The sequence below is a fragment of the Gopherus evgoodei genome, chromosome 15 (assembly GCF_007399415.2).
Source record: "Gopherus evgoodei ecotype Sinaloan lineage chromosome 15, rGopEvg1_v1.p, whole genome shotgun sequence".
NCBI lineage: Eukaryota > Metazoa > Chordata > Testudines > Testudinidae > Gopherus > Gopherus evgoodei.
This window is the reverse complement of record NC_044336.1, coordinates 12182704-12210077: the sequence shown is the minus strand read 5'-3', so window position 1 is coordinate 12210077 and position 27374 is coordinate 12182704. Positions and strand designations below refer to the sequence as shown.

Sequence of the window (27374 nt, the reverse complement as noted above, 5' to 3'; positions counted from 1 at the left end):
CTCTTTTTCTTTGATCTTTCTTTTTCAGTAGTCTTAGGTAGTACTGTATTTGTAACAAAGATAGGTTAAGTGTAAAGTCAGAAGTATAATTTAAAAATCAGATCCCTTTTAAAAGACCTTGTCTCTTTTTTTAAAAATAAATGTTACATTGATTTAGCTATGTAAATAACCATTCTTTCTGCATGCTTCTCTGCTTCATGTTAGCATGCTTTATGCTTGTGTAGGATGTTCAAGCCACTTAACATCAGTTTTCTCACCCTGTGAATATGAGAAGGAACACGCTTTTATAACCAACTCATTATGAAACCTATTAGACTGTGGAATAGCTTCCAAAGGAAGAGTTGGAAGCCCCATGATTTGAAACATTAAGCTCTAAACTGGATTAGGTGCTGGAATAATCCTGCTCTAGCCAGGGTTAGACTAAATGACCTTAAGAGGTTTAAACATGGGATATTACCCAATACATCAATAATGGTCACAACAAATAAATTCCAGTATGTCATGAGAGAAAAAACTAAAAGGGCCAGTGACACAATTCTCTCAAATCAGACTTGTTCTGACTTTTTTTTTTATGCCATTGAGTTGAGAACCAAAGCTGGAGAATCCATACACACTTCTCTGTCCAATGTGGAGGTGCCAGACTGCTGCTTTTCTCTTGGGTAGCAGTGTGGACTAAAACCAGTTACCAGCGCACTCAGCTGCTTATGATATAAGATGAGGAGAAAATCAGGAGTATATTTGAAGTTTGAGAAGGCTGTGGGGGAAGGCATTCTGTACAGTCTGTAAAATCTGGCTCATACAGGCTGTTAACAAGAATAGAGGTGTTACACTTTTCTGTAGTGCAAACACTTTTCTGGATTTAAAAAACATAAATATAAAAGAGATTATGCCACTAGCTAGGTCAGTGGTTCTCATACTTTTGTACTGGTTACCCCTTTCAAATAGCAAGCCTCTGAGTGCGACCCCCCCCGCCTTAATAAATTAAAAACACTTTTTAATATATTTAACATCATTATAAATGCTGGATGCAAAACGGGGCTTGGGGTGGAGGCTGACAGCTCATAATAAACTGCATGACAACATGTAATAAACTCACGACCCCCTGAGGGGGTTCCGACCCCCAATTTGAGAACCCCTGACCTAGGTATTAAGTGGCGCTAATGTGTTGCAGTATTGTTAGTAGTAAATAATCCAAGAGGGAAGCATTGCAAATCTTGTGGATGTGCAGATCCTGTGCCTCTGACTTGGAGAGCAGTGTTTTTCCTCTTAGTTATTGTTAAAAGGGAAAATGTGCCATGATGGCTTTTGTAGAGACAATGTGAAGGTTCCTTCTTTTCTTGTTGACTAAGCTTTAGCTTTTTCAATCTGCATTTTGCAAAGGGACCAGAGGGTTCAAATTCCATTTACAGGACAAAACAAACTTAAATATGGAATTTTGACTATCCAAATACTTGTATGAGAAAATGTACAGTATGCAAAGAGTAACCAGAGCATGTGGTCTCTGCTGTCCTCCACCAATAGGTTCACCCTGACAATGAAGATTGGACCTGTTTTGAACAGTCAGCAAGCCTGGACATCAAGTCTTTCTTTGGCTTTGAAAGCACTGTGGAAAAGATTGCCATGAAACAGTACACCAGCAATATTAAAAAGGTGAACATACAGTCATGACGTGGATGCCTGGTTCTAGTTAGATTTAAACCCTGAAATGTAGCTGCTGCTACTTAACAGGCTGGTTGTGCACAGAAAACTAAATTACATGGCTTTTAGAGCAGGGTGTTGTGAAGTGTGTGTAGAAAGCAATCTGGGGGTCTCTTGCGATGCTTGACTCCCTTTTGTTGCATTTCCAAACAGGTCCTGTTTGTATCTAAGTGGAAATTTTATTGGCTAAAACATATTTTTGTTTCAAAGGGGAAGGAAATAATAGAGTATTACTTGAAGCAGATGGAGGAAGAAGGGATAACGTTTGTTCCTCGGTGGACTCCTCCAGTTATGTATAAGCTGGAGAACAGCACATCTCACATAGCACGGCCAGTTTCTCCTGCTATCAACATACCAGATACTGCCACAAAGGAGGGACTGAACAATAAGGAAGTGCTCAACACCTCCAGCAGCTCATCAGAGCCCACAGCAGGAACACCTGATGGTACATTTGGCATCTCTTGTATGGCTTGTTTGACTTCTCATTTTTAGCCAGGTTATTTGAAATGCTTGTAGACACCTTCTCTGCTGAGGACCCTCACATTAGTTTTTGGTTCATTAGTATTCATGTTGGTGCTGACCAGTTATGGGAGGCACCCCCTCCCCACCCCATCCTCCCATTTAACATTCATCTGTCTGGGTCCTGGATAAGTGGGCTGGTAGCTGATTCTGTGATCGAGTAAAGGCCAGCATTTAAAAAAAAAAACACTTAAGGATTGATGGAGAGCAATAGTTTAGATTCCCAGGGAAGGAAGTAGAGAGCTCACCAAAAATCAACCCCATTCCATTGCAAATGGTTTGAAATTGGAAAAGAGGAAAAGCAACTCACTCGTAAAATATTAGCTAAAGTGGTAGTTTCTTTTTTTCTTAGACCCAACAGTTCAGACATTGTCATTTTAATTCAACTGAATGTAGTTAAGGCTGACAAATATGAGCGGCGTTGACTGGAAATAAGAACACAGGTTCTTCCATTTCAGGTACTTGCACATAAGATTGGTTGTTAATTGACCTAGCAATTAATAACTGCTGTAATAGTGTGTAAATCCCATTTCAGACAAACTCGATGCAGACTACATCAAGCGGTACCTGGGTGACTTGACACCATTGCAGGAAAGCTGCCTCATCCGACTTCGACAATGGCTCCAGGAAACACACAAGGGCAAAGTAAGAAACTAGTCACCAGTTTTAGCTTTGTGTTTCAGAGAAGTGCACAATACACAAGATGGACTTGACTGAATTAAGCAGAATGTGAATAATCCAGCCCAGGGGACTGACAGCCAAGCAGTTTCACAAGTCTGCCTTGTATTAAAATGACCCCATTTCTTATGTCTGTAGTTATTGTGGAGTGACTGTGTCTAATTCTCAGATCTATTTCCCTGACTGATTGTTGAATCCAATTATTTTAAGATGTGGTGGGGAAAGCATGAGCAGTCTTGAAATTCTATAAGATTTTAAAAGTTATGAAACACAATTTAACCAGTCTCTTCTGTATTTCCTGTGGAAACATATTCTGTTGCAGAAGGGTTTTATAACCAAGAGGGATCTAACCATAAATTATACAATAGCATTGTGTTCCACATATAGAATGTCCCAATTTTCACATGTTAAAAGCTCACAGATATTTGTGTGGGGTGAATTAAGGAAGCGTGATCATCTTGGGTTTTTGTAACCTTAAAAACAGGTTGCCCATTATTCCAGAGTGTTTGGGAGGAGCCTAGAGTAAATGCTTGAACAGAAGTTTTTTGCTACTTAGAGTTTGAAACAAGAAATAAGTAAGTCATGGGATCCGTTCAAAAACTAAGACGGCCCAGTGACTGTGCAACAGTGTACTTATCTACCCTGTGGGAGAGTCAAGTTCTGTAATCATGGAGCTAACCAAAGGGGCACTTTTCTCTCCTTACTCTTTTTCGCTGTCCTTGTTCAGGGATTTTTTTTTTTTTAAAGTGGTGTTCTGATAAGTTTGTAATTGTCTTCCTTTAATTAGTAGTGCAATTCAATCTGTGTATTTGCATTCAAGTTTATATATATCGGCTGTCTTAGATGTCAAAGTTTCAAACTTTAATCAGTCCTTATTTTCCAATAGATCCCAAAGGATGAACATATTTTACGATTCTTGCGTGCCCGGGACTTCAATATTGACAAAGCCAGAGAGGTTCTTTGCCAGTCACTAACATGGCGTAAACAGCACCAGGTGGACTATATTCTGGATACCTGGAACCCTCCACAAGTACTTCAAGATTATTATGCAGGAGGTTGGCATCACCATGACAAAGGTAACGTTTTATATTACTAGATACTGATGGGCACTTTATAATCAGAATTAAATAACTTTGTTAAATGCCTGCCAAATGTGTGGTGTGAGAGTGTGGGTAGTACCTTCATACTACATTGTACTTAAGTGCAGTTAAGTTAGAGTGGTTTGCAAGTGAGAGCAGGTAAACTGACAGGACTCCTGGGTCCTGTTCCTAGCTCTGACTGTAATTTTGGTCAAATCACTTAGCTTCTCTGAGGCATTTGTAAAATTGGTAAATCTACTCAAGAGAGCGCTTGTGAGAGTTATTAATCATATTTTACAGCACTCTGAGTTAGTTGGGTAAAATGGGCTATAAAAATGCTGAGTATTAATTACTTTCCTGTGGTTGGGGATTAAAAAATATATGTAAATAAGCATAGTGTTTTAATCAGCTTATTTCTGCTGTCATAGATACTTGTTTATGGTGTAGCCAGTATTTGGCATCGCCATTTCAGTGATAGGAATTGTGATGTTACAAACACAAAATAGAGCAGGTTCATAAAGAGGAAAATGGCTTCTTATTTATTCTGTGTAATGGGTTATAGTCACATCCACAGAACTTAAGGATTATGGCCCAGCTGCTGAAAGACACTGCCCAACTTGCCCCTGCTGTGTACTGGTCTTATTGAAAAGTTGTGGAATCCCTCTCCCTCACCCTACCTGTAACTGGAGGGAGGGTTTCCAACCAGTTGTTCATCTTGTAAAGGGAGTAATCTGACTGCAAGCCTTCTGTACTCTTTGTCTTTATCTGCTACCCAGCGCTATTCCCTTTAGCCCTTCCTGCTACTGTAAGCATATGAAATAGTACAGGAGGCTGCTAGTAATAGCTGGCTACCATTAATAGTGGCCATGCGGGAGAGAAGGTAGGCTTAACCACTGGAAAGCTAGGGTGGGTGCATGGATGGGTGTCCATCAGTCCTGTGGGTTGTACAGATTTTAGGAAGGAAATTGGGGATGTGTTCCTAGATTTTTGAGAGAGGGACTTTGTTTCCTATTTCCCTCTTGCATGCATCTAAGTTCCTCCCAATAACTAGGAAGGAAACAGATAAGTCTGAAGGTTGTTAGATTATAGTATATCAACTTTCCTGAGTAAGACAGAGGGTCTTCAATCTTTTGTGTTTTGAACTCTTGGTCTTATCCTTGAATTCCCTTTGCTCTCTTGTCAACATGTAAACTCTGCAGAGTTTCTCAGTTTGAAATCTGTTAATGTTACCACTTTAAAGCCTGGGGAAGATTACTTTTAAATCTCTCCTTACCAGTTCCCCTCCTTCCTCTCGCACACACAAAGTGTGTTCCAAACTTCAGCTGAGTGGATTCTTTAGCTGCAGTGTTGTAGCTGTGTTGGTCCCAAGATATTAGAGAGGCTGAGATAGTATCTTTTATTGGGCCAACTGCTGTTGGTGAAAGAGACAGACTTTTGAGCTTATACAGAGCTCTTCTTCAGATCAAGCCATTTTTTAATAACCCTTATCATGGGCAAGTCAGAGAGCAGCAGCTATAAAACATGCTCTCTAGGATCTATTAATGGTAACAAATGAAAGCTATCCATTTTACTTGAGCATAAATTGTTAAACACGCATACAATCAGTGTGACTCTCCTATGCATTTGAGTTCTTATTTTGATAAGAGAGTCTCAAGCAAAGAATTGTTAAACAACAACCCTAGTGACTTACACAATGTGGATGCAGTGTTAAGAACAAAACACTCCCAGTTATACAGCCTTCCCTCATGCCGCATATTGGTGGGGTAGGTTAATAAATTGTTATGAGTTAGGGGGTTTTGTAGTTCTTGTATAAAACTTAGCAGCTTCTTGTATAGTGCTGTAAAACCTGCATAATACATTCCAAAAAGATCTCTGCTTTAAGTGACAATTTTATTTTAACACTGAACTGTGTAACTCCATAAGTGTGTGGAATCTTTTAGACTCAAAGACACTGCTACTGTATCTGCAGACTGAACAGCTTGGGTTTTTAGTTCAACTTATTTTTTTGGTCTTGATTCCGAATCTGTTAAGCAAAGTGATAAATATCTAAACTGAAGAATGAATTTAACATTAACTTTAAGGGCATGGTTCAACAGAGTTTCTCTCTCCATAATGTCTTGCAGGAAAGCCTGCATAAATAAAGATGCCATGTATCTTCTGGTGCTTAGATGAACCTAGGTTAGCTAAATCAAACTGCCAAAAACTTAAACAACTGCCCTTTGAAAAGAGAATTAACGTAGGGCCAATGTATAGGTGCTTCCATTAAAATATAAAAACTACAAAAAAGGAAGATCACTAGTTGGTCAAAGCTTTCATAAGGAACAATATAGTCAAAGCTTGTCCCTCTCCCATTGTCTCTCTCCCCTTCTGCCCCCCAGCTACACTTGCAACATATACTTCCCAAGTGTGTCACGCTGTGTTGACTGTCTCAGTCACTGGAAGGGGAAAAATCAAAGACCTATTTAAAAGGGAGACTTTCTTCAGCAATTGAGTGACTCCAGGTGTGTGTATCTTTTTAAAATGTTAGAAGGAAATGATACTGAGCATTGAGATTAAGATCCTTTGGCAAAATGGGCTTCTGTGCATGCTACTGAGACATGCAGACTTGTTCGTTCCAGAGAAATGGGCATATGTGAAACTTAGGGGTGATATGATTTAAGGGGGATTTTTCTTTCTTGGAGAGTCTTTAAACAACAGACAGTTTTGGAATCAAAACGCTCAGGGACAAGGCTGTCTGTCATGGTGTGTTGCAGTGCCAGAGATGGCAATTTATGCTTGTGTACTGCAATAGATTAGGACAGAATTAAAAATCCATCCCATAAAGAAGATTAACACATATTCCTAATAAAGAACTCCGTTTAGAATACTGTGAAGGGCCAAAAATACCACTTATGGTCCCCAAAATATCAGCCCATGCACTTGTTCAGTCTGTTATGTATCATGGAGGACATCTTAGTCATCTCAACAAACAAGAGGCAAGTCCTTGAATGTAAGGATCTCATTTGAAATTTGCCTCTGGAACAGACTTGCCCTCATCAGTCTTAACCAGCACTGACAAGATTGTGTGCCAGCTCCACATAACATGTGGGGGAGATAGCTGTCTGTTTGTTAAAAGGCTGCAAAATGATACCCGCCATTATTTTAACAAATAAAGCATTGATCCGGAGAGTTGATTCTGCAGTATTGTTGTTCACTCTAATGCAGTAATCTTTCCAAAGGCTTGTTGGGGGAAACGCAGAGTAGCGTCATTGTGAGAGAATGATTTAAGGCTCCAGACTTGACCAGAGATCTCTGATATCAGGAAGGATATTGAACAAAAATCTATCCTTCCCTTGGCTACACTGGAGGCAGATTTTGTCCACAAATCTTGTCAAGTACAATTAAATGTCTTAGTTAATCAAAATCACTTAGGCTTTGTCTTCACTGTCAAATAAAGGTTTGTTTTTGTAGTGAGGTAGTTAATTCAAACTAGCCATTTCACTGTAAAATCCTAGTACAAACAATTCACCGGTAGTTCTTATTTCTATCTAGCTAGTAGGTCAAAACTATACTTCCCAACCTGGGGTTGACCTCAACTGGCTATATTAAAGTAAAACTTCACTGCTTTCTCTTCACTAGAATTGTACAGCAAGGTAGCAAAATTGAGTTAGCTATCTCACTGTAAAAACGCACCTTTGGACAATAAAGACAGAGACTTGGTGTTTTCTGTTCAAGTTTTAAAACTAATTTACCATCTCTTGCTCTTCAGATGGGCGCCCTCTGTATGTGTTGAGGTTGGGACAGATGGACACCAAAGGCTTAGTGCGAGCTCTTGGGGAAGAAGCCTTACTTCGATATGTAAGTGCTTAAGAAATGACTTGTTTCCTGCCACACCAGAACGATCAGCACATAGTAGATATTTTTCTGTACACTTTAGCAATCTGTTCTCAGTTTGAACAGCTCGAATCTCCCTGAATGGTTCATTTTAGTATTCTTTCAAACTGTGGACTGATGGCAGAAAGTCAGTTGTATGCCAGTTACTGTAGTTCTAGGCTGAGACATTATCACAGCTTCTTGTATAGTTTGCATAGTGCTTGAAACTTAAGCTTCTACATGTGCACAGGGAGAGAAATGCATTCCTCGGTATTGTATGAGTAGCCTATTTATTTTTAATTTATAAAATAAACCCCGCCCATAGTCTTGGATGCAATATTTATTTTTAAAGGAAAATTACTTGCCTGTAATTCAGTTTCTTTGAAGGCATCACTGTGGGATTCTCACTGCTGATGTACCCAGCTTTCAAAAATAGTACAGAACAGGCAAGCTCTAAAGAAGCATAATGGCAGCAGTAATTACCATGATCACAAGCCAGCCCCCACTTCTGGTGGTTGCACACTTTGTTTCTGGCGGTGCTATATCGATGTACTTAGCTTTATTTGTCTGACTGTAAGACACAGGTTTTTTTCAGTCTTTTTTGGTAATTATCTTAATTTTTCTGAGGGAGCCTTTGCTTCCCGCTCCATCAGAAATTAAACAAAGATTCAAAGGGAAGAAGTGGGGGGTTTAGGAAGGAGCTATGGGAGTTTTTGTCTTATGCCAAAAATCTGAGACCCAAGAGTGAAAATTCTGCACAAACAGTGTCTTCATAGAAATAAAGAATTTGTTGACACTGCTCAACTAAAGAGAAGTGTCCTACTCCACAAAATACACTGAATGCCTTTCCGACATTCATTTGCCCTGGAGGGAAAAGGTGGACCCCAAGATTTTATACTGAATTCTTCACCATAGTATCCAAGCACTAAATGAGATGCTTGTATGTTTTTTGTAATATTCTTCTTAGAGCTCTCCTAAAAGTGATTGCACTCAATGCTACTCCTAAATCCACTGTTGCATGTCTTCACTAGATGTTCTTGTACACTGGTCTGAGGTTAGTGTGGGTTGCTGTAAGGCTCAGGTTATGAAGGTTGCATTTTCTCCCCAGTTCCACAAACCCAACAGTTTTAGAACATTTTCTAAAACAACCCTCTCTTTTGTGTAGGTTCTTTCTATAAATGAAGAAGGACTGAGGCGATGTGAAGAGAATACAAAAGTATTTGGCAGGCCTATAAGGTGAAACATGAGAATTTTTGTTACTTTTTCAGAAATAACATGAGGTCTGGTTTTGTATGGAGCAGTGTTGATGTTCAACAAGTTTGGCTACAAAGTTGCTTTATTTCCAGGCTCCAGTTTGGAATAGGATTTGCTCACTAAATCTCTTACCAGCCGCAAAAAGGAATTCAGGATTTGGAATGTCTTCTGTCATAAAGCATTTAACTCCCTTCAGAGCCTATTGATTCCACCCCTTAATCTCCAAAGGGTTACCAGTGCATGGCACTCCCATTTCTCATCTTCTCACTGTAAAGAATTCCCAGTCCCAGCTGACTAGAGGAATGAGAAGCCAAGTATACGACTTGGGTCTCATGTGTACTGCTATGGCCTTGTGCTGCCCAAGGGTGCTTATGTGGTAAAGGTCAGAGATGAGGCAGCAATGAAATACATAACACTTACTTATTTAAAAAACAAAACATTTTGATTCATACGTCGTCTTTGGGAGTCATTCCAGTGGCCTAGAATCAGTACAATATAGCTATGAGTATACAAGGATGAGTTCTGAATTCATACCCCTAGGCGTGGGCCTGATTTAGGAAGGCACTGAAACACATGCTTAAATCCTACTGACTTGACGTGTTTTAATGCTGTCCTGTAGGGGGAATGTTTTCCTGAATTGAATCCTAAATTCTGAAATGCAGACTTGAAGTGCAGTAGCACTTTTAAAACATGCACTTGTGGTAGGAAACGTGCATGCTGAATGTTAAATTTCCAGTGCAGAACCAGTACTCTTTCCCTCGCTCCCTCCACCCCCCACCCAAAGCAGTGATTTATTAGGCACTATGATGGTGTCTTCTGTTTGCTAATAGGAACCTTTAATTGGTGATTGAAATGGTTGTCTACCCTTTGGTGACATGCCTGCTCTATATCAGAGAATAAGCAGAGTGATCGTTATACATAGTGTCATAGGTATGCATGGCACTTTACACTTAAGAAAAAATTCCTGCTCCAAAGATCTTACAATTTCCTGCATCTACAGGCAATACAAACTGTAGAGATGAGGTGGGAGGGAGTACTTTAGCTGTGTAATGAAGGAAGAGTGTAGCAACTGCAAAACCACCAAAACTTGTAGATCTGTGAAACAAAACAGAGGGCTCACATCTCGGACCATCAAATGCTGTGGTGTAGAATAATGAAATATGATTCTAATTGGTTTCTTTAAAAAACTCTTTTTAAAATTAACAGCTCCTGGACCTGTCTGGTGGATTTGGAGGGCTTGAATATGCGACATTTATGGAGACCTGGTGTCAAAGCATTACTAAGAATCATTGAAGTGGTTGAAGCCAATTACCCTGAAACATTGGGTCGCCTTCTTATCCTGAGAGCGCCCAGAGTATTTCCAGTCCTCTGGACACTGGTACGTTTGTACTTCTAGTATGGGCACACTTACCTCAGGATACTGGTATGCACTTTAGATGTACGTGCTCTCTTGAAAACTCATCTTCACTGTGCTATAAACAGGAAATGTTGCCTCCTGGAAACTCCATTTTTATAAGATGCTTTATTTATGGAATTAGAACAAAAATTTCTAAAAGGAAAAATGTGTTTGTGTAGCCAAATGAATAACTTCACTCATTTACTGTATGTACTTTACATAACACAGGATAAAACATAATATAATTATTTTGAAGTTACTTGAGGACCTGGGAACCTAACCAATTCTGTTTTTCTTTGTTTATAGGTTAGTCCATTCATTGATGACAACACCAGAAAGAAATTCCTTATTTATGCAGGAAATGACTACCAAGGACCTGGAGGGCTACTGGATTACATTGATAAAGAAATTATCCCAGATTTCCTTAGTGGGGAGTGCATGGTAGGAATTTTAAACTATTAATGTAACAATTGATTTATTGTTTCCTTCTTACATTAAGCCTCGCCCCTCTGCCCCCAACCTCCAAAACAAAGACTGCCAAGTGTGGTCTTGCTCTGCTATAAAGCATTTTCATGCTGGTTCTTCTGTATGACTCTGAGGTTGGAATGATTCTTTTTAGTAGCAGTATTTGCAATCCACCTTGAAAAGAGAAACGGAATATTTCTGTAAAACTGATTGCTAATCATTAACAGAATACCCTGCACCTATAAATAAATGCATTTTAAAAACTCTCTTCCCCCATTACATATCAAGAATCAAGTTCAGTCCAGTAGCACTGTCACATACTGCTTATCCCAGGGCAGGAATGCATTCCTCACACTCTGGTTAGGTTCATGGCTCCATATATGTTGAGGCCAGAGGCGACCATTATCACAAGGTCTGACCTCCTGCATAACACAGACGACAGAACCTCACATCCAGTAGTTTCTCCATCATATGTGACATTCTCCACTGTTGCTAGAGAAATCGACCACTAGAGGCCTGCATTTGTTTTTGAAGTCTTTTTAAAATTAAAATATTTGTCTACATATTAATGATTTAGGTTTTCTAGCTTCATATTTTTAAGAAAATTATTTCAGATCACCTATAAAGAGTTAAACTCCTCAGTTATGGTACCTGAACACCATTTTGTCATAGTCCTCTCTGTGCCCCACAACCCCCTGCCCCCAATTCAGATCTCTGGAGGCTGTATTTGAAAACCAGAACTGAATCATGAGCCACAGCTCCATGAGGGAAGTGGGGAGGATAAGGATGAGACCAAATTTCGTGCTTCTAGATCTCTCCAAATCATAATTTGCCTTATGAAATGTGAATCCAGTCCTGCTATCCTTGTCTCTCCTGTCCCTCCTTCAAATCACCATTGGAATAGCAAGACCCTTTCAATTTAACAACTTCCCCTGGGATCTTAGAGCAATGTATAGTCCTTAAAGCCTTGTGGTATTCTATATGGTAGGAAAGCATTTATTCCCATTTTATAGCTGGAGAAACTGAGGCCACGTACATAGCAACTCAGCAGCTTACCAGTTCAGTTAGGTATTGAACCTTGAACAAACAGTTTTCGGTCCTTGCTTACTTCATAAAACAGTTTTTTTTTTTCTTTTTAATTATGGGAATCACTTAAATTCATAGCACTAATGTCTCTCCTAAAAATGTGGTTTGATTTTCTTAATATATCAATCTGATATATCACACCAGTGAATTTGTCTTTATGTAGATTGCGCTGTTTAATAGGTGCTCTCTCCCCCAACGTTTTTCTATCAAAGTCATCACAATAACATGTAGAATTTGACTAATCGGTTATGTAAAAGCATTTCCCTTTTAGGTTTACTTTATAAATCCCTGTAAATGGTTTGTAAGGTTCTTGGGAGGCTACGGGCCTACCCAGGATGCTCTGCAAGAACGAGGCCCACACACACTGTGAGTTATTGGCTTTAATGAAGGTAAAGTGACACACCCGCAACAGGGACTCCTGGCGTTGCTGTCACGGAGGCGGGGAACCCAGCGCACCAAAGCTCGGCCTGGTATGGAGTCCAAAGGTGGGACCAGGATCATGCAACTATATATACAAGACACAAACACAGCTCATACATAAACAAATAGGGGCTTTCCACAGGCTGTGTCCGCCCCTTGGCCAAGGGCCATGCAAACTGGTCCTAACCAGTTCAGAGCGGGTTATAACTGGCGTGCCGTGTCCTACAGTGACCGGCCGCCGAGAAAGCAGAAATACCCTAGCTAGGCCATAACACAGTCTTCCGCAGTTCCCTACATGGTTATTAACTTACTCCTCTGCCTTTTCATGGAAATGCTATTGAGCTGCTCTGGTCATCCATTTAAAGACCATGGCTTCTAATGTACTTGCATACTAGGCATTTTGGACCAGAGTGTTTACTTTCAACTGGCTGCTACTTGCAGTAGCAGTAGCTTTCACTGAAGGGAGTCTGCTCTATGTAATTTAGAATTATGTAAGTCATTTATGAACCTGGCAGAATCCACTATTTAAGTAAGCAAAAGTGACTTCCCAGAAGATAAATCACAATGCTGAATGCTTCCTGTCTGTTGCAGTCAACAATGCAATATTCTCCTCTTTGTTCTGGTTAGTTCTGGATGAAATCTGAGTGCTTTAAGTGTATAAATAAACAGAAGCTGCACAGCTGGTTTCGCTATCACACTGTTGCATATATAAAGTCTTTACCTGTTTCTGATATGATGATCCTTACAGATGAGCAAATAATTAAAAATAGACCAATTTTAGTAGTGAATTTATTGAAGAATATCTTTGATCACTGTAAGATGATTTGCATGACCAAGTTCAGGTTGGGTCACGTTAATATATGACTCAGCTCTCCGTGTTCTCCAGGAATGCCTTGCAGAATTGGAGTTATTTCTGGGGGTGCCAGTATGAGAACGTGGTTTTATAAGGATGTTTAAATTCTGAAACGCATGGGGGAGGAGAAGATTCGTATTGTTGCTTTCATGGCTTTGTTTTAAATCTCCAGTGTGATGTTCCCGAGGGTGGGCTAGTTCCAAAGTCTCTGTACCGGACTGCAGAAGAGTTGGAAAATGAAGACATAAAACTGTGGACTGAAACTATCTATCAGTCTGCAAGTGTCTTCAAGGGAGCTCCACACGAGGTACAGCTGCAGTCCTCACTCCTCCTCTTTTCATCTTGGGCTAGCACCCTGTGTCTTTCTTTGCTCGTATAAAATGAAAGCAGATTAGAACCTGGTCACTCAGTTTGGAATGGTTTAGAGCAGATATTTGGGTCTCCCTAAACACTCTGAATTCAAAAGCTTCTTTTGATCTCTCCTTGAAGCCATGAGTAATGCAACCCAAAATCAGGATCTGGGTAGCTTGTGAAGAAGTGTTGGTATTTTTTAAGACTCCTCATCCCTTTTGTGGAAGAGGTAGGCTGACTGGCTACTCTATTGCATTCCCTGACCAGCGCCTGTGAGCCATCATTATTAGCTTATAAAAATGCTACTGGCTCTATCCACTTAATGAATGGGATGACTTTTTCCCCCTTCATTAATACAGGTTTTAAAAACTCAGAAGTGAACAAGTTACTCCATTTCCTTTCAAACCTTTAAAGAACCAGGCACTGAGTTTCACAATGAGTTTCACTAACTGAACTAATATTTTTAATATGTGACCTGCAAATAGAAAACAGCTATTTGTGCCTTGTCTTGTGGATTTGATATGTATAAATGAGCCAGAAAGGTTTTAAAGTCTCTTTTTAACCTTAGAAATATCAGGAGTGAGAGTCTGATTTTTCCTGTTTTGCTGGAGATCTTTCTTGGAAGACCCAGACATGTGGAATGCAATCTCTTAGACCCTGATAAAAGGGACATGGGTAGTTTTATCTTCAACAGAGGAGTTTTTCTGGTAGCAGTTTATTCAGGCATTTGTGTTAAATAATAGTTAATCAAAACAATGTGGAAATAGTCTGAATAAGTCACTTCCTCTTTCAGTTACATTTGACTTGTTATCCTACATATTCTTTTCTTGAAGGCTTTCAAAATATGATGGGAGGAGGGGAGATGATTTTGGGGCCTTCTGTACACCATAAACAAACAAGAAATCCCAAACTCATTTAGTAGCTTTTGCAAGTCACTTTGACTTGCCTAACCAAGTGCAAATGTGAGAGCTCTGATGGTATCAGTGCTTTTGTTACTGAAGGTGGTACCTTTTAGCCCATTCCCCGAAAGTCCTGTTGCTGTAGGAGGAGCATGGATATCTGTTTCTCTCTGCTTATGAGTATATAGCTTTAGGAAAAAAAATACTAAGGCTTTCAATAAAGGCCACAAAGAGAAGACAGAAAAAGGCTCTATCTGCTCATGAAAGCTCTCACAGTTCCTATCTCAAAGCAGGTAATATGATAGTAAATGAGTGAATTTGTATCTATTCTAGAGCACTCAATAATCAAAACAAATCGAGAACTCACCTACAGTAGCTTTTCTTTCCTGGTAAGAATTTCAGCATTTACTGAGCATATTGCTATTGTCTAATCCAACTCTTCTCCTCTTCCTAGATTTTCATTCAGATTGTGGATGCCTCATCTGTGATCACATGGGATTTTGATGTGTGCAAAGGCGACATTGTTTTTAACATCTATCACTCCAAACAAGTGCCACAGCCTCCTAAAAAGGACTCTCTGGGCACCCACAGCATTACATCTCCTGGGGGGAACAATGTACAGCTCATAGATAAAGTCTGGCAGTTAGGGCGTGATTACAGTATGGTGGAGTCCCCACTTATCTGCAAGGAAGGGGAGAGTGTGCAGGTAAGATCATTAATTCAGCTGTCAGAGCAAGGCTTTATCTTTCTAAATTTGATGTGTTTCTCCCAGCAGATACCTTAGTGTAGCAATGCAGACCATCAGCAGTGGGGCTCGTTGTCTGTCTGCCTGGCACGTCTGTTTGCATCCTTCCGATGAGGTTGTGGGGAGGGAAGGGTAGCTATTGTTTGTTCCCTAGTAGCTAATCCCATATACCAAGCTGACAAGCAAGACTGGAGGAATACACACAATCCATAAGTGCACCTGAAACCAAAAGCAGCCAATAAGACACATTCGTAGTCTAGCAGCCTTGATGGTGTTGCTTTCTGACATGAGGCTAGCCAAGCAGTGTGTGTCTACATTCGGGTTGTTGAGGTATTCTCTAATTAGAGATGGGATCTGGAAACTGAGACTCAGGGGTTCTGTTCCTGACTGCCCTGGGCTGTGACACTTAGGCCAAAACTTCCAAATCTCAGGCTGCTAATGCTATATTTATGTACCTAAGCAAAGTGGTCTGAATTTCAGAGGTATGGTGCAGCCACAGCTGCTTTTCACTGGAAGCTACGGATGTTGATTTCTTCTGAAAATCAGGTTTCTTATTTAAGTTGCCTAACTTAAGGTGTCCAAATTTGGAAAATATTGGCCGTAACTACTTCTGCGCTTCAGTTTTGCATGTAAGATGGGGACACTTGCAGGGGTGTGGTTAGCTTCACTGCTTTGAGACAGCTGCTCACTAAAATAAAATTTGCAGATGAGACAAAGGTGGGAGATAATGCCAGTACAGAGGAGGACCAGAATATCATAAAAGATGATTTGGAAAACTTTGAAAATTGGAGTAATAGAAATGGGATGACATTTAATAATACAAAGTGCAGGGTCATGCACTTAGAGACTAACAACATTTTTTTTTGCTGTAAGCTGGATGTGACAGGAGGAGAAGACCTGGGCATATTGGCTGATCACAGGATGACTTTGAGCTGCCAATATTTGGATACATCAGGCGAGGTATTTCTAGTAGAGATAGGGAAGTGTTAGTACCATTACACAAGGCACTGGTGAGACCTCATCTGGAATACTGTGTGCAGTTCTGGTCTCCCATGTTTAAGAAAGATAAATTCAAATGGAAAGAGCTGCAGAGGAGGGCTTACTAGGATGATTCAAGGAATGGAAAATCTACCTTCTGAGAGGAGACTTAAGGAGCTTAGCTCGTTTAGCTTAACCAAACGAAGGATGAGGGGAGATACAATTGCTGTCCTATAAATACATCAGAGAGGGAGAGGAGTTATTTAATTTAAGGGTCATTGTTGGCACAAGAACAAACGAATGTAAACTGGCCATCCAAAAGTTTTAGTTTTAACCATCAGAGGAGAGAAGTTGTGGAACAGTCTTCTAAGGGGAGTAGTTGGGGCAAAACCTAACTTGTTCAAGACTGAGCTTGGTAAGTTATGGAGGGGATGGTATGATGAGACTGCCAACAATGACATATGGCCCAGCTGTGACTGCTGGCAGCAAGTATCTCCAGCAGCCAGGGACAGCAGGGGGGAGGACTCTGAATCACTGCAGAGAATTTTTTTCCAGTTGTCTGGCTTGTGGGTCTTGCCCACCTGCTCAGTGTCTAACAAATCACCATATTTGGGTTCAGGAAGGACAGGTCAGATTAGAAGAAGGCCTGGAGGGGGGAGGATTTCGTCACCTTCTGCAGCATGGGTCACGTGCTGATTTGAACTAGGGTAAATGGTAGATTCTCTGTAACTTGAAGTCTTTAAATCAAGATTTGAGGACTTCAGAAACTGAGCCAGAGGCTATGGGCCTACTGCAGAAGAAGGTGGGTGAGGTTCTGTGGCCTGTGATGTGCAGGAGGTCAGGCTACATGATCATGATGGTCCCAAGTAATTTATCCTGTGAGGACTGAGGTCTTGATTTTAAGTTCCTTGTGTTTCATTTTTAATACCCCAGCAGTAGAGAAGTGAGAAGGTCTGTTTGTAATTTTCTAATGTAACTTTTGGTAGCCCCCTATATCAGGAAAGTCTGGCTGGCCAGTAACATTAATGGGCAGAGGAGCTGGAATGTCACCATTTGAAAACACTTGAAGTGCATGCTGGCAGTCTCCTGCTGTCCGAACAATGAATTTCATTCCAACATGCAAATACTTGACTTTGTATTAACAAGTTTATTTCCATTCTTGCTGCTTCCAGGGGTCTCATGTGACCAGATGGCCTGGCTTCTATATTCTTCAATGGAAATTTCACAGCATGCCTGCCTGTGCTACAACCAATCTGCCTCGTGTGGATGATGTACTGGCATCTCTACAGGTCTCCTCTCATAAGTGCAAAGTGATGTACTATACAGAAGTGATAGGATCAGAAGATTTCAGGTATGTCTCATCAAGGTCTCAGTGTCAAGCATTCCTTTTTGTGTCCAGCTTACTTTTTGCTTTATGGTACAAATACCAGAAGCCAAGTCCACTAAAAAAAAAAATCAAAATACTTTGCAATAGTTGCCTTGGTTAGAAAGCACGCTGTGTGGACTTGTACTGTACTTAAAGAATCTACGTATTGTAAATAAAGCCCAATGAGACTAAATAGACAGTAGCTCAGAAAAATAACTAGCTTACACCACAAGCAGGGGTGGCTCTAGCTTTTTTGCCACCCCAAGCATGGCAGTCAGGCAGCCTTCGGCAGCTTGCCTGTGGGAGGTCTGCTGGTCCCGCGGATTTGGCGGCAGGTACGCTGAAGCCGCGGGACCGGCGGACGTCCCACAGGCAAGCCGCCGAAGGTTGCCTGACTGCCACCCTTGCAGGGACCAGCAGGCCGCCCCCCCGCGGCTTGCTGCGCCAGGCACTCGCTTGGAGCGCTGGTGCCTGGAGCCGCTGCTGACCACAAGAGAAAGTGAATTGGTCTCATCTTAGTTGCTAATGGGGATTTAAACCATATCACAAAAACACTACTTGATTTAGCAGACTTGCTGGGTTCTTACTTAAAAGTTGATGCAAGTTAAAACTAAAGGACGCGCCAGTATTATGCTTAGCTGAGACTACTTCTATGTCTCACTTCCAAGTGCAATAGATTTCTCCAAAACCATAACTGTGCTGCCCACAGATAGTATTTTTTCTTGTTACACATGAGAGCCTCTGCATGCTGACACTAAGGTTCTTTAGGTTTAGTTGGTATAGTCAAGTTGAGTTGTAAATTGCACTTAAAGATGCATAGCAGAACTTCAATCTCCTCTTCTGAAGCCTAAAACTTGTGTCTTATTGCAGAGGATCTATGACCAGCCTTGAATCAAGCCACAGTGGATTCTCCCAGCTCAGCGCTGCCACAACCTCTTCCAGCCAGTCCCACTCCAGCTCCATGATTTCCAGGTAGTGCCACAGCAAATGAAAAGCAAATGGATGACATGGCTGGATCCTCATCAGTGGCAGCTGACTGCAATACAGCATACTCAAGTGGCATTTGCAAAAAACAAAACCCTTTTATAGATAGTAAAGTAGCTGTTTGAATTTTAAACGTAATGTTTCTGTTCTGATAGCTAGTCTCTTTAACTTTAACCCTAGCCCCTATCTCAGCCATAGATTTTTGTAAGCATGCTTGCACAAATCCTAACTGTAAAATACAAGGGCTTTCTTGGAAGGAAAAGAGTAATCACTGTGCTGATTAAGAATTATTTTTTAAAAATGGCCTGTAGGTGGTAAAAAGCAAAAACAAACCTACCAAAAATATTCCATAGTGCTTTAGAAAGCAAACACAAGCTCTTGCCTTCTCGCCACATGGCTTCGTCCAACTGCTGCAAGCTCTCCTGCCACTGCCACTCACTTGCACTGCTGTTCAAGAGACTAAGGAAAGCAGTTCCTGGCTATTGGCCTGTGCATATGGAAAGTCATTACAGCAGAGTTGTGGGCAAGCCATTAACACTAATACCTTTTGCATGAGCACATTGTTGGGGGGTCCCAACTCTTTAGGATTTCTCTGACCATTTAGGATACATCTTTACGTCGATTAAAAAACCCACAGCTGGTCCACACTCTCTCCCCAGGGCTGAAAAATTGCTGTGCAGACATCGGGGCTAGAGCCTGAGCTCTGGGACTCAAGGCCAAGTCCACTGATCTGGGCTAGTTGCGTGTTTTTTTATCCCCGTGTAGACATACTCTTGGGGCTAAAAGTAAATGTAGCCCTTTCCTTGAGCTTACTTTTTAAGCACTGATGGTGGGGAGGAGAGCAGGCTCTCCCTCACCATGACCCAAAGGCTGGTCCAGATTGGGTCCTTGGTTTATTTCTCACTTCATTCTGGAGCCACCTTTTACCCACTCCACTTACCTGCTACACTCCACAAGCACTCATTTTACTGGGATTTGCGGTATGCTAGGAGTGTAGATGAACACGTTCCTCACAGCAGAATTAGGCTTGCTCCTTAAATCAGTCAGGAGGCAGTGTGGCTACAGCAGCTAACCTTTCCTGCACTTGCTCTGCCTCCAATTCTGGCCTCATGTACACTAGGGAAAAGTAGAACTTTCCAGCTTCGATTGCTGGTAAATCATGTAAACTGCTTTCATTGTTGCAATCACCAGTGGTGAAGTTCTTGTCTGGGTTATCTTTTTCCACTCTGTTACATAGCTCCCAAGCTGTCCTGCTTGCTTGGGGACTCACCGGATGTCAGCTCAGGTTCTTTACCCCAAAGCAATTAACTACTGACTCTCCAAGGCACACAGAAGATGTAAATGTTGATTAAACACTTTTTTGATAAGTGAGCTAAAAACACGGCATTCGGAACATTAATATTTGATGTGCCACCTGGCATTACACTGCAGTACAAGAGATTACAGCTTGGAACCAAGCACAAGTTGCTTATTTAGACCACTGGTCGAAAGCCTGTCCCCTGCTAGAAAACAAAATTCCAACTGGATGGACAATAAGTTGCTGTATTGCTACAACCCTTAATAGCTAGCTGGATAGGATCTTAGAAGGGCTGCAATAGCCTTGTTTTTGCTCATGGGGAAACATTGGCTGGAGTATTGCATGTTAGGAATTTACTTAAGATAACAGGCTGCCCTGTTGGAAGAAAGCTGAGCCCTGAGAAATTCTGAGTAAACATTTTCAAATGCCCAGTATTTGTACATCCCGGTTTGAGGAAAAAACAAACTGATGTGCAACATGTGAAGCACAACACTTGCAAGCCGATGCCGGCATGGAGTGTTGCTAACAAAGACGATAAAAGCTCAGTATTAACAAATCAGATTAACTATGCTGAAAAACACACCCTAGTACACTTGATCAACCCAATCAGGCACCTTCGACTTGCAGTCGGTAAAGTTTGCTTTAAAATCAAAGGCAGAGGTGGGGCTCACACTAGCTGCCAAGAATATTGGCAAACTAGTGCTGGGGCAAAAAACTGCCCAGATGTTAAACAGGTCCACACCCAGTGTATGTACTGTATATGGACTCTGCTGGTTTCCTACCCTTTGTATAAACTACCTATAATCCTGCTTGCTGAGATTTCCTCTGAAGCGAGGTAGTTGGATACTTGATCCAGGAGCCAGTGTTCTCAGACACAGAGGAGCTAATGCCAGAGAAGGCACTATACTGTTAACTCACGTGGTCACATTTGTGCCTGTTTTCCAAGGGCTCTACCTTGAAGATGGTCCCCTCTTTTTCTCTCTCTCTCTCTCTCTCAGATGGCGATTTTGCTGACAGCTGTAAAGAAACCACTTCATTCAACAGTCCACATCTGCCCTGAGGTGTCTGGCTTTGTAGACCTTTTTGAGTTAGTCACTTTTCAAGGCTGAAGATCTCTTGGGTTCTTTTTAGTTAGTGGCACTTGGGGGTTTCCTCAAAGTCTAATCCATCTTTAAAAACTCAAAGCACAGGACAGCACAAACAGCTGAGGGGCTAATACACCAGAAAAACAAGATAAAGTTTCCTCTTAGTGAAGTGCTATGGCAAATAGGACTTACTTATGCAGTTTGAAATAGACTTGATTAATTTTAATACCCTTGGTTTCCTCTTTTTCATTGATATTGCGGTTTTTCCTTTCTGCCAACACACTGACCATTCTGTTGGCTTTTCTCCCCTGTATTACCAATGTCCCATCCCTGCCCTCTTGTCCATATTCATATCAAATTCTGTAAATGTTTTGTAAACATGTTACCTCACTGTTGGTAATAAGAAACAGTCTTTAAAAGATTTTTTTATTGTTAATAATAAATGTGAACTGTTTGGGGAAAAAAATCCGACTCCTTGTAGCAACGGCAATCTTTGGCATCAGGTGTAATGCACAGTAGAAACTGCTGAAGGGTTTAAGTGTCTCCCAGTGGGATTCTGCAGTGCTGCCGTGGGACTGGCAAAGAGAGTCCTCTTCAGCTTGTGCTGTGGTTTACCTTTTCCTGTTTCAAGCTGTAGCTTGGTCATTGCAAATGAGTGGGCTTTTCCAAGCATAGGACCTAGACAGCAAGGGCAAGGTGTATTGGAAAGGAGGGGTTGCCTTTTCCACAAGGAAATTGTCTCACACTGCGATAGGATCCAGCTTCTCAGAGGAATTATCCCACAGCCCATCTTCCTCTGGTATTGCAAACTCTACCCAAGTTATGAATAGCCAAGAGGAACCATGATAATTAAAGCTGGATATGTTATAATATCTTGGAAAACAGCGCCAATAAATCTGTCACTATAGAAAGAAACAACTTCTGTGCTTTCACCGGAGAGAAAATGGTTCCAAAATCCTTTGATCCAGGTTTGGCATGGTAGCTACTCTACCAGCGGAGCCAATGCATTGCAATAGTGTCTGTGTTTTTGATGTAATAGCTGTGCCTCACAAAATGTTTTCTTTTGAGCCAGAGTCCATTCCAGAAACAAAACTCAGTACAACATGGGCACGTATACTAGAATTCAGCTGACTTATCACAAACTCAAATTGTTAGCCACCTGACCAAGTTCAATAGAAGAGGTTTCTTCCATTCACTGCCCTGCACTTTTTTGTCACAAGAGTGACCTATGAAGAGTGTTAGTCATGAGTTGTAATGACAAGTCTTCTGCAAAAGCAGAGGTACATTTAAATAAAGATTCTAAAGCAAAGAACATATCTTGTCTGCCACCTGAAGGTAAACCTACATTAGCTTCAAATAAGTGTAGAGCTGGTCTAAGTTTTATCAAAGCGTTTGGTTAGGGGTGTGATTTGTTTAACTAAAATGGCTATTCCGATGTAAAGGTTGTTCCCTTTGAGTGCTATAAAGCACATTATAAATGCACACGGGGTTGTAATGTTCAAGTACGGAGAAGGCCTACGTTTTTACCTGTGGCTCACCGTGTTAGCATTAGAGTGAGTGGCAGTCCTTGCCCGCCTGTGCAGCCACCCAATTGCTGATCCGGTTTTGCCTGCTGCCCATGCAGTACATAAGCAAGCGGTAACCTAGGCTTCCCCACTTGTGTGCAGGGCTGCCAGTTGGGGGAAAAAAAATTCTTGACAGATCACATCTCTCAGTCACTAATAAACATGAACCGCCACATTGTTTTTAAAACTCTCCCTTTTTGGTGAAGAACTGCCATAGTGTCCATTTTCAGTCATTCAGATTTTTATACAAACCTATACTGCCTCTAAACAATTTTGAGAGTTGTGAAGTTCTGTTAGCAAAAACAGAGATGGTGCCTGGCCTATTTAAAGTGTGGCCAATGTTTTTATGCAAGGATAAGAATGAACTATCTCTTAGCTGATCACACACTTCTACAAAAGTCTGACAGTATGGGCACAACCTAAAAACACTTCAAGCCTCACTTGTTATCGAAGGTGCATAGTGAGGTAGTGCTAAATCAGTGGGGAGACACCTGGGGGCTGTGATACCGTTTGTTAATCTCACAGACACTAGTGCAAGGTGATGCCTTACGCAGCTGCTACCGGTCGTGGTGCATGAAACCACAAGGGAGTGATCCTGTCTGCTTATGTTCTTGTATTTCCCCTTGAGTGTTAATACTGAAATGTAGGAAAAATACCTAAGCCAGACAGCCCCCTTCCCCCAGAAGCAAAAGTTGCCTTAATAATCCTGCTGAAACTGAAGTTTCATCATCTGTGTTCCCCTTAGTCTCTTTCACGATAGTTTTTATGCTCATGTTGGTTTACAATGTCTGTTTTGGTCAGCACTATAGGCTGCCTGATTTCCCACTGACAGCAGTCACAGCTGAAGCTGAAACACAAGCATAGTTATTTAGAGTAACTAAGCGGATGTGAGAGGGGGTGGGGGCTTGGTAGTCTTGCACACTGTAACTGAAACAGCTTCCCTTGCTCCTGCTACAGAGCTGGATGGTCCCTGACTGTTGCTACGTCCACACAGCAGCTTGGTGCAAACCTCCCAGGCCAGGGTGAGAGATGCAGGGCTTGTGCAAGCCCTCTGAAAATAGCTGTATAGCCAGAGCTCTGAAGTTGCCACTTGGGCTGGAGCTCAGGCTTGGAATGGTGTGTAGACATACCCTGTGACATAGGCAGTGGTGCTGTGCACCTGGCCCTGCGGTGACTTCAGCAGCTTTGAAAGCTGCGCCCATGTGCTATAGCAGACTCCTGATGTTAGACTATACCTGGCTACCCTTTCCTAACTGGGATCAATGTATGGCCCTGGTTTTATGGAAAATGCTGGAGCAGGGGTTTGTGAGTGTGACAGACTTTGTCTCACTGCTTTATAACCCTGCTACTCCATCTCCCATAACAGGGGTGCTCAAAAGTATCCCATCAAGAGCCTCTTAAATGGAGCACATGCCAGTCCCATTGCTTAACAAGGAGCTATGGCCCACAATAATTACAGTGCTCAGGAGAGGATGGTTGATTTATGTGCTAATAACATACTTGGTACCTTACAAGGCAGAGTGTTCTAAGACCTGCAGTTGATGTGGGTTGCTCACTGAGTTTAAGAAGTGGGGGGCAGCCATGAGCTCCATTTTAGCAGTCCATTTGGTACAGCAGCCTTATCCTTTAAAAGGCATACAAGGGAGTGAGGGGGCTGTTGGGTATAACCTGCCTCCTTAATTGGGGGGCATGCTTGCCTGTGCAGTCAGCTTGAATGAACAGCTAGCTGTGCTCCCTGTTGCAACTGTGGTGTCACCTGCTGGTGTACAGTACGATCACATCTTAATTTAAAGAAACTACTGCCAAAGCATTGGCTTTCAGCTGAGTGTAATGTGCCAAATTAAAATCAGGCCACAGGCGATCAGCCTTCAACCACCAGCTGTCTCACATTCCCAAACACCAGCTCATAGGTTTGGCCTCCTTGCACTCTTATTTTTCTTGTTTGCAGCCACTAATGCTATTGATGAGAACACAATGGCAGCTAATTGATGGTAAAAGTAAAATTCTTCCACTGAGCCCTTTCAAATAACTTTGTGCTGCCACTTTAAGGCTTGCATTCCCTACAAGGATGGCAATGTCTTGGGTCTGGAAAGAAGGGGTCCTAAAATGGCTGCTTTCTGCCAGACTGGATTAGCTCCATGCTCGATTTTGTCCCCAGCAAAGACTAGTTAGCAGCACAAGCTTCAGAGTAACACCACCACAGGCACTAGCTGTGGGCTAAAGTGACTGCCATGCAGGTTTAACCCCTCATAGTTAAGACAGGTTCTAAGTCCTAAGGTTTCATATCCCTCCCTTACAAATTTGTCAATATTAACTGTTGTAACTAAGCTCATCTTAATTAGCTATTAAAATTTTTTAGATTTTGCTAATTACAACATCCTGTGGTAATGCGGTAACAGTATTTCCTTTTATCAGTTTAAAACGTGCCACCTTTAAAGTTCAGTAAATGTTTCCTTGTTCCTGTTTTGTGAACCAAGTGAGCTGTTTTCATCAGCACGTTGTAACACTCAGCACCAGGAAAGTCAAACAGCTGGGGGTTCCCACTCATTAATGCTCAAACCTTACCCATGAGCTGGTCCTCATTGATAGCATCACCACACTTTGTCTTACTAATGTTAGGGCTTGCATAGGGCTAATCTGGCCCTGTCTGACCCATGGGGGCTGAATTGCTGCACTGTGCTATAGGAAGGCAGTAGAATAATGCTAAGAAGCCAAGCTGCAGCTGTTCAGCAATAAACAAACTCCCTCCCTTAGCCAAACATTGCTAGCACCCATATTTGACCACTGTTTGGCAGGGCCGCCCAGAGGATTCAGGGGACCTGGGGCAAAGCAATTTCAGGGGCCCCTTCCATAAAAAAAAGTTGTAATATTATAGAATACTATATTCTTGTGGGCAGTGGCGTAGCCAGGTTCTAACATCGAGAAGCGGACACACAAAAAAAAGGCACCACCCAACATATCAAATTACTAATTACATCCACTCCCTCCCACTTCCCGCCCCCCCTCAGAATCCCCAACACACACACCCGCTCCTTGTCCCTTGACTGCCACCTCCTGGGACCCTTGTCCCTAACTGCCCCCCTCCCCCCAGGACTCTACCGGTCTCCTGACTGCCCTGACCTTTAGCCACACCCCTGCCCCCAGACAACCTGCCAGGACTCCCACACCTATCCAACCACTCCCTGCCCCCTGACAAGACCCCCAATATCCACCAAGACACACACCCCATAATCCAAAGTGGTGGGGGGGGGGGGAGGCGAGGGACCACGCACAGCTCCGGCCATTGAGTGTACATGGGTAGCTGCTTCTGCCCTAGCACCTGGATTTAGTGTTTAGCCAGAAGCCTTTGTGAGCAGGCAGAGGGATACTGCTATCAAAGGGTGCTCGTGATTTTAGAGTCTGAGCCAAACAGACCTAGCAGAGAACACAACAATCGCTCTGCCTCTGCCATCCCAGCACAGAGCCCATAAACAAGAGAGGCAGAGATGTGCTTAATATGGTGCACGGGGTGGAGAGGGAGTACAGACAGGGCATGGAGAACAACCTGAGATGGAGAGAAGAGGAAAGTGAGGAGGAAGGAAAAGCCAGGAGGCTGTGTCTCTGGTGGGAAGGTCTGGGGGAGGGGGCGTTCGGATGCAGCATCTTAATAAGACCCTTGCAAACACAAGGGAAAGAAGCAGGGAAGGGATTGCAGAGGACAAGCGGGGCTACTCACTCAGTCTCCCCTGTGGCATTGGGTAGCAGGGCCTAGGAAATGAAAATCTCTTAACCACACAGAATTGGTAACTGCTCCCAAATCCTTTTGTGCCATGGCTGCAAGCTCAGAAGCGCTTAAGCAGCGAGATGCATGGACTTCCTCAATAAAATCTCTCGTGTGCTGTGCTTCAAGCAGGTTTGCATTGTATTACCCAGATGAAAAGCCCAGCAGAGAAAGCTTGCACCTTTCCCAGCTCTTTCAGCAGTGTTTGGGGGGGGGGGCGGAGCGGGGCAGGCTTTAAATCACTCAAGCTGCATCTTCCAAATAAAATGCATTACTAATACAGCTCAGGCAAGCGGGCTGGGTGCAGTGCAGACTGCCAGGCCGTCTAATAGTACTTCACACTGAAGGCTGCTTTTATATGCTTGGTTTGCTGGTGGAAAGAAGCCCAGACTTCCTCCCATCTAACCACCCCCCCTCCTTGCTCCCTGACTGCCTCAGCCCCTCTCCACCCCCCCTTAAACCTTCCAACCCGCCCCCTGCTCCCTGACTGGGCCCCGGGACTCCCCTTACCACCAGGCAGCTCGAGCCCCTGGCTGCCTCTAGAGCCCAAGTTGAACACACTGCCAGCGCACAGCCCTCTCCCCTGTGCCTGCTTGCGTGGGCGGGGGGGGGGGGGGGGCTGCTGGAGGCACAATGGGAGCGGCGCGATCAGGCCCCAGCGGCCAGTCAGCAGTGCCGCACTTGTCATGGGGGGGGGAGGGAAGGGAGAGGGGGAAAAAAATCCCAGACCTTTCTACCTTATTACAAATTCCTACTAAGGTGCCACTTTGGGGGAATGTGCTCAGTGGGGGAGTGGCAGCCCCTGCCTCCCCCTCCCCCCCCCAGCTGGGGGCCCCTGCAAGACCTGGGACAACCTGCCCCCCTGCAGTAGCCCTGCTGTTTGGGTAGCATATTCTTGGACCAGACCAACAGGCATCAGCTAACTAAAGTTCAATAACAGTGGCAATTTCAACAGGTTTGTGCACTGGCCCAGGTTGTCTCTTTACATAGTTGCTGAGACTGGGGAAAGGCCCAGACCCTCCCAGCAGCTAGGGGTAACTAAGC

General features: G+C 42.6%; 1 protein-coding gene across 8 annotated transcripts in view; it reads left to right on the top strand.

Annotated features, from left to right (window-relative positions):
* The window catches only part of SEC14L1 (SEC14 like lipid binding 1), a 107134-nt gene extending 84905 nt beyond the window's left edge, over window positions 1–22229 (top strand). For 3 of the 8 annotated variants that reach the window (XM_030533904.1, XM_030533910.1, XM_030533907.1), the window contains 14 exons: window positions 1522–1650; window positions 1909–2143; window positions 2753–2862; window positions 3782–3971; window positions 7723–7811; window positions 8992–9062; window positions 10287–10458; window positions 10783–10917; window positions 13473–13607; window positions 15005–15256; window positions 16169–16255; window positions 17446–17624; window positions 18510–18611; window positions 20919–22229. In XM_030533904.1, the coding sequence (XP_030389764.1) occupies window positions 1522–1650; window positions 1909–2143; window positions 2753–2862; window positions 3782–3971; window positions 7723–7811; window positions 8992–9062; window positions 10287–10458; window positions 10783–10917; window positions 13473–13607; window positions 15005–15256; window positions 16169–16255; window positions 17446–17624; window positions 18510–18611; window positions 20919–20934 (1902 nt within the window). In that variant the 3' untranslated portion in view covers window positions 20935–22229. Of the gene's footprint in view, window positions 1–1521; window positions 1651–1908; window positions 2144–2752; window positions 2863–3781; window positions 3972–7722; window positions 7812–8991; window positions 9063–10286; window positions 10459–10782; window positions 10918–13472; window positions 13608–15004; window positions 15257–16168; window positions 16256–17445; window positions 17625–18509; window positions 20473–20918 lie in introns of those variants that run through there. The other 5 variants (XM_030533905.1, XM_030533903.1, XM_030533908.1 and 2 more) reach the window with 4 other exon arrangements.
* Window positions 22230–27374: the final 5145 nt, after the last annotated feature.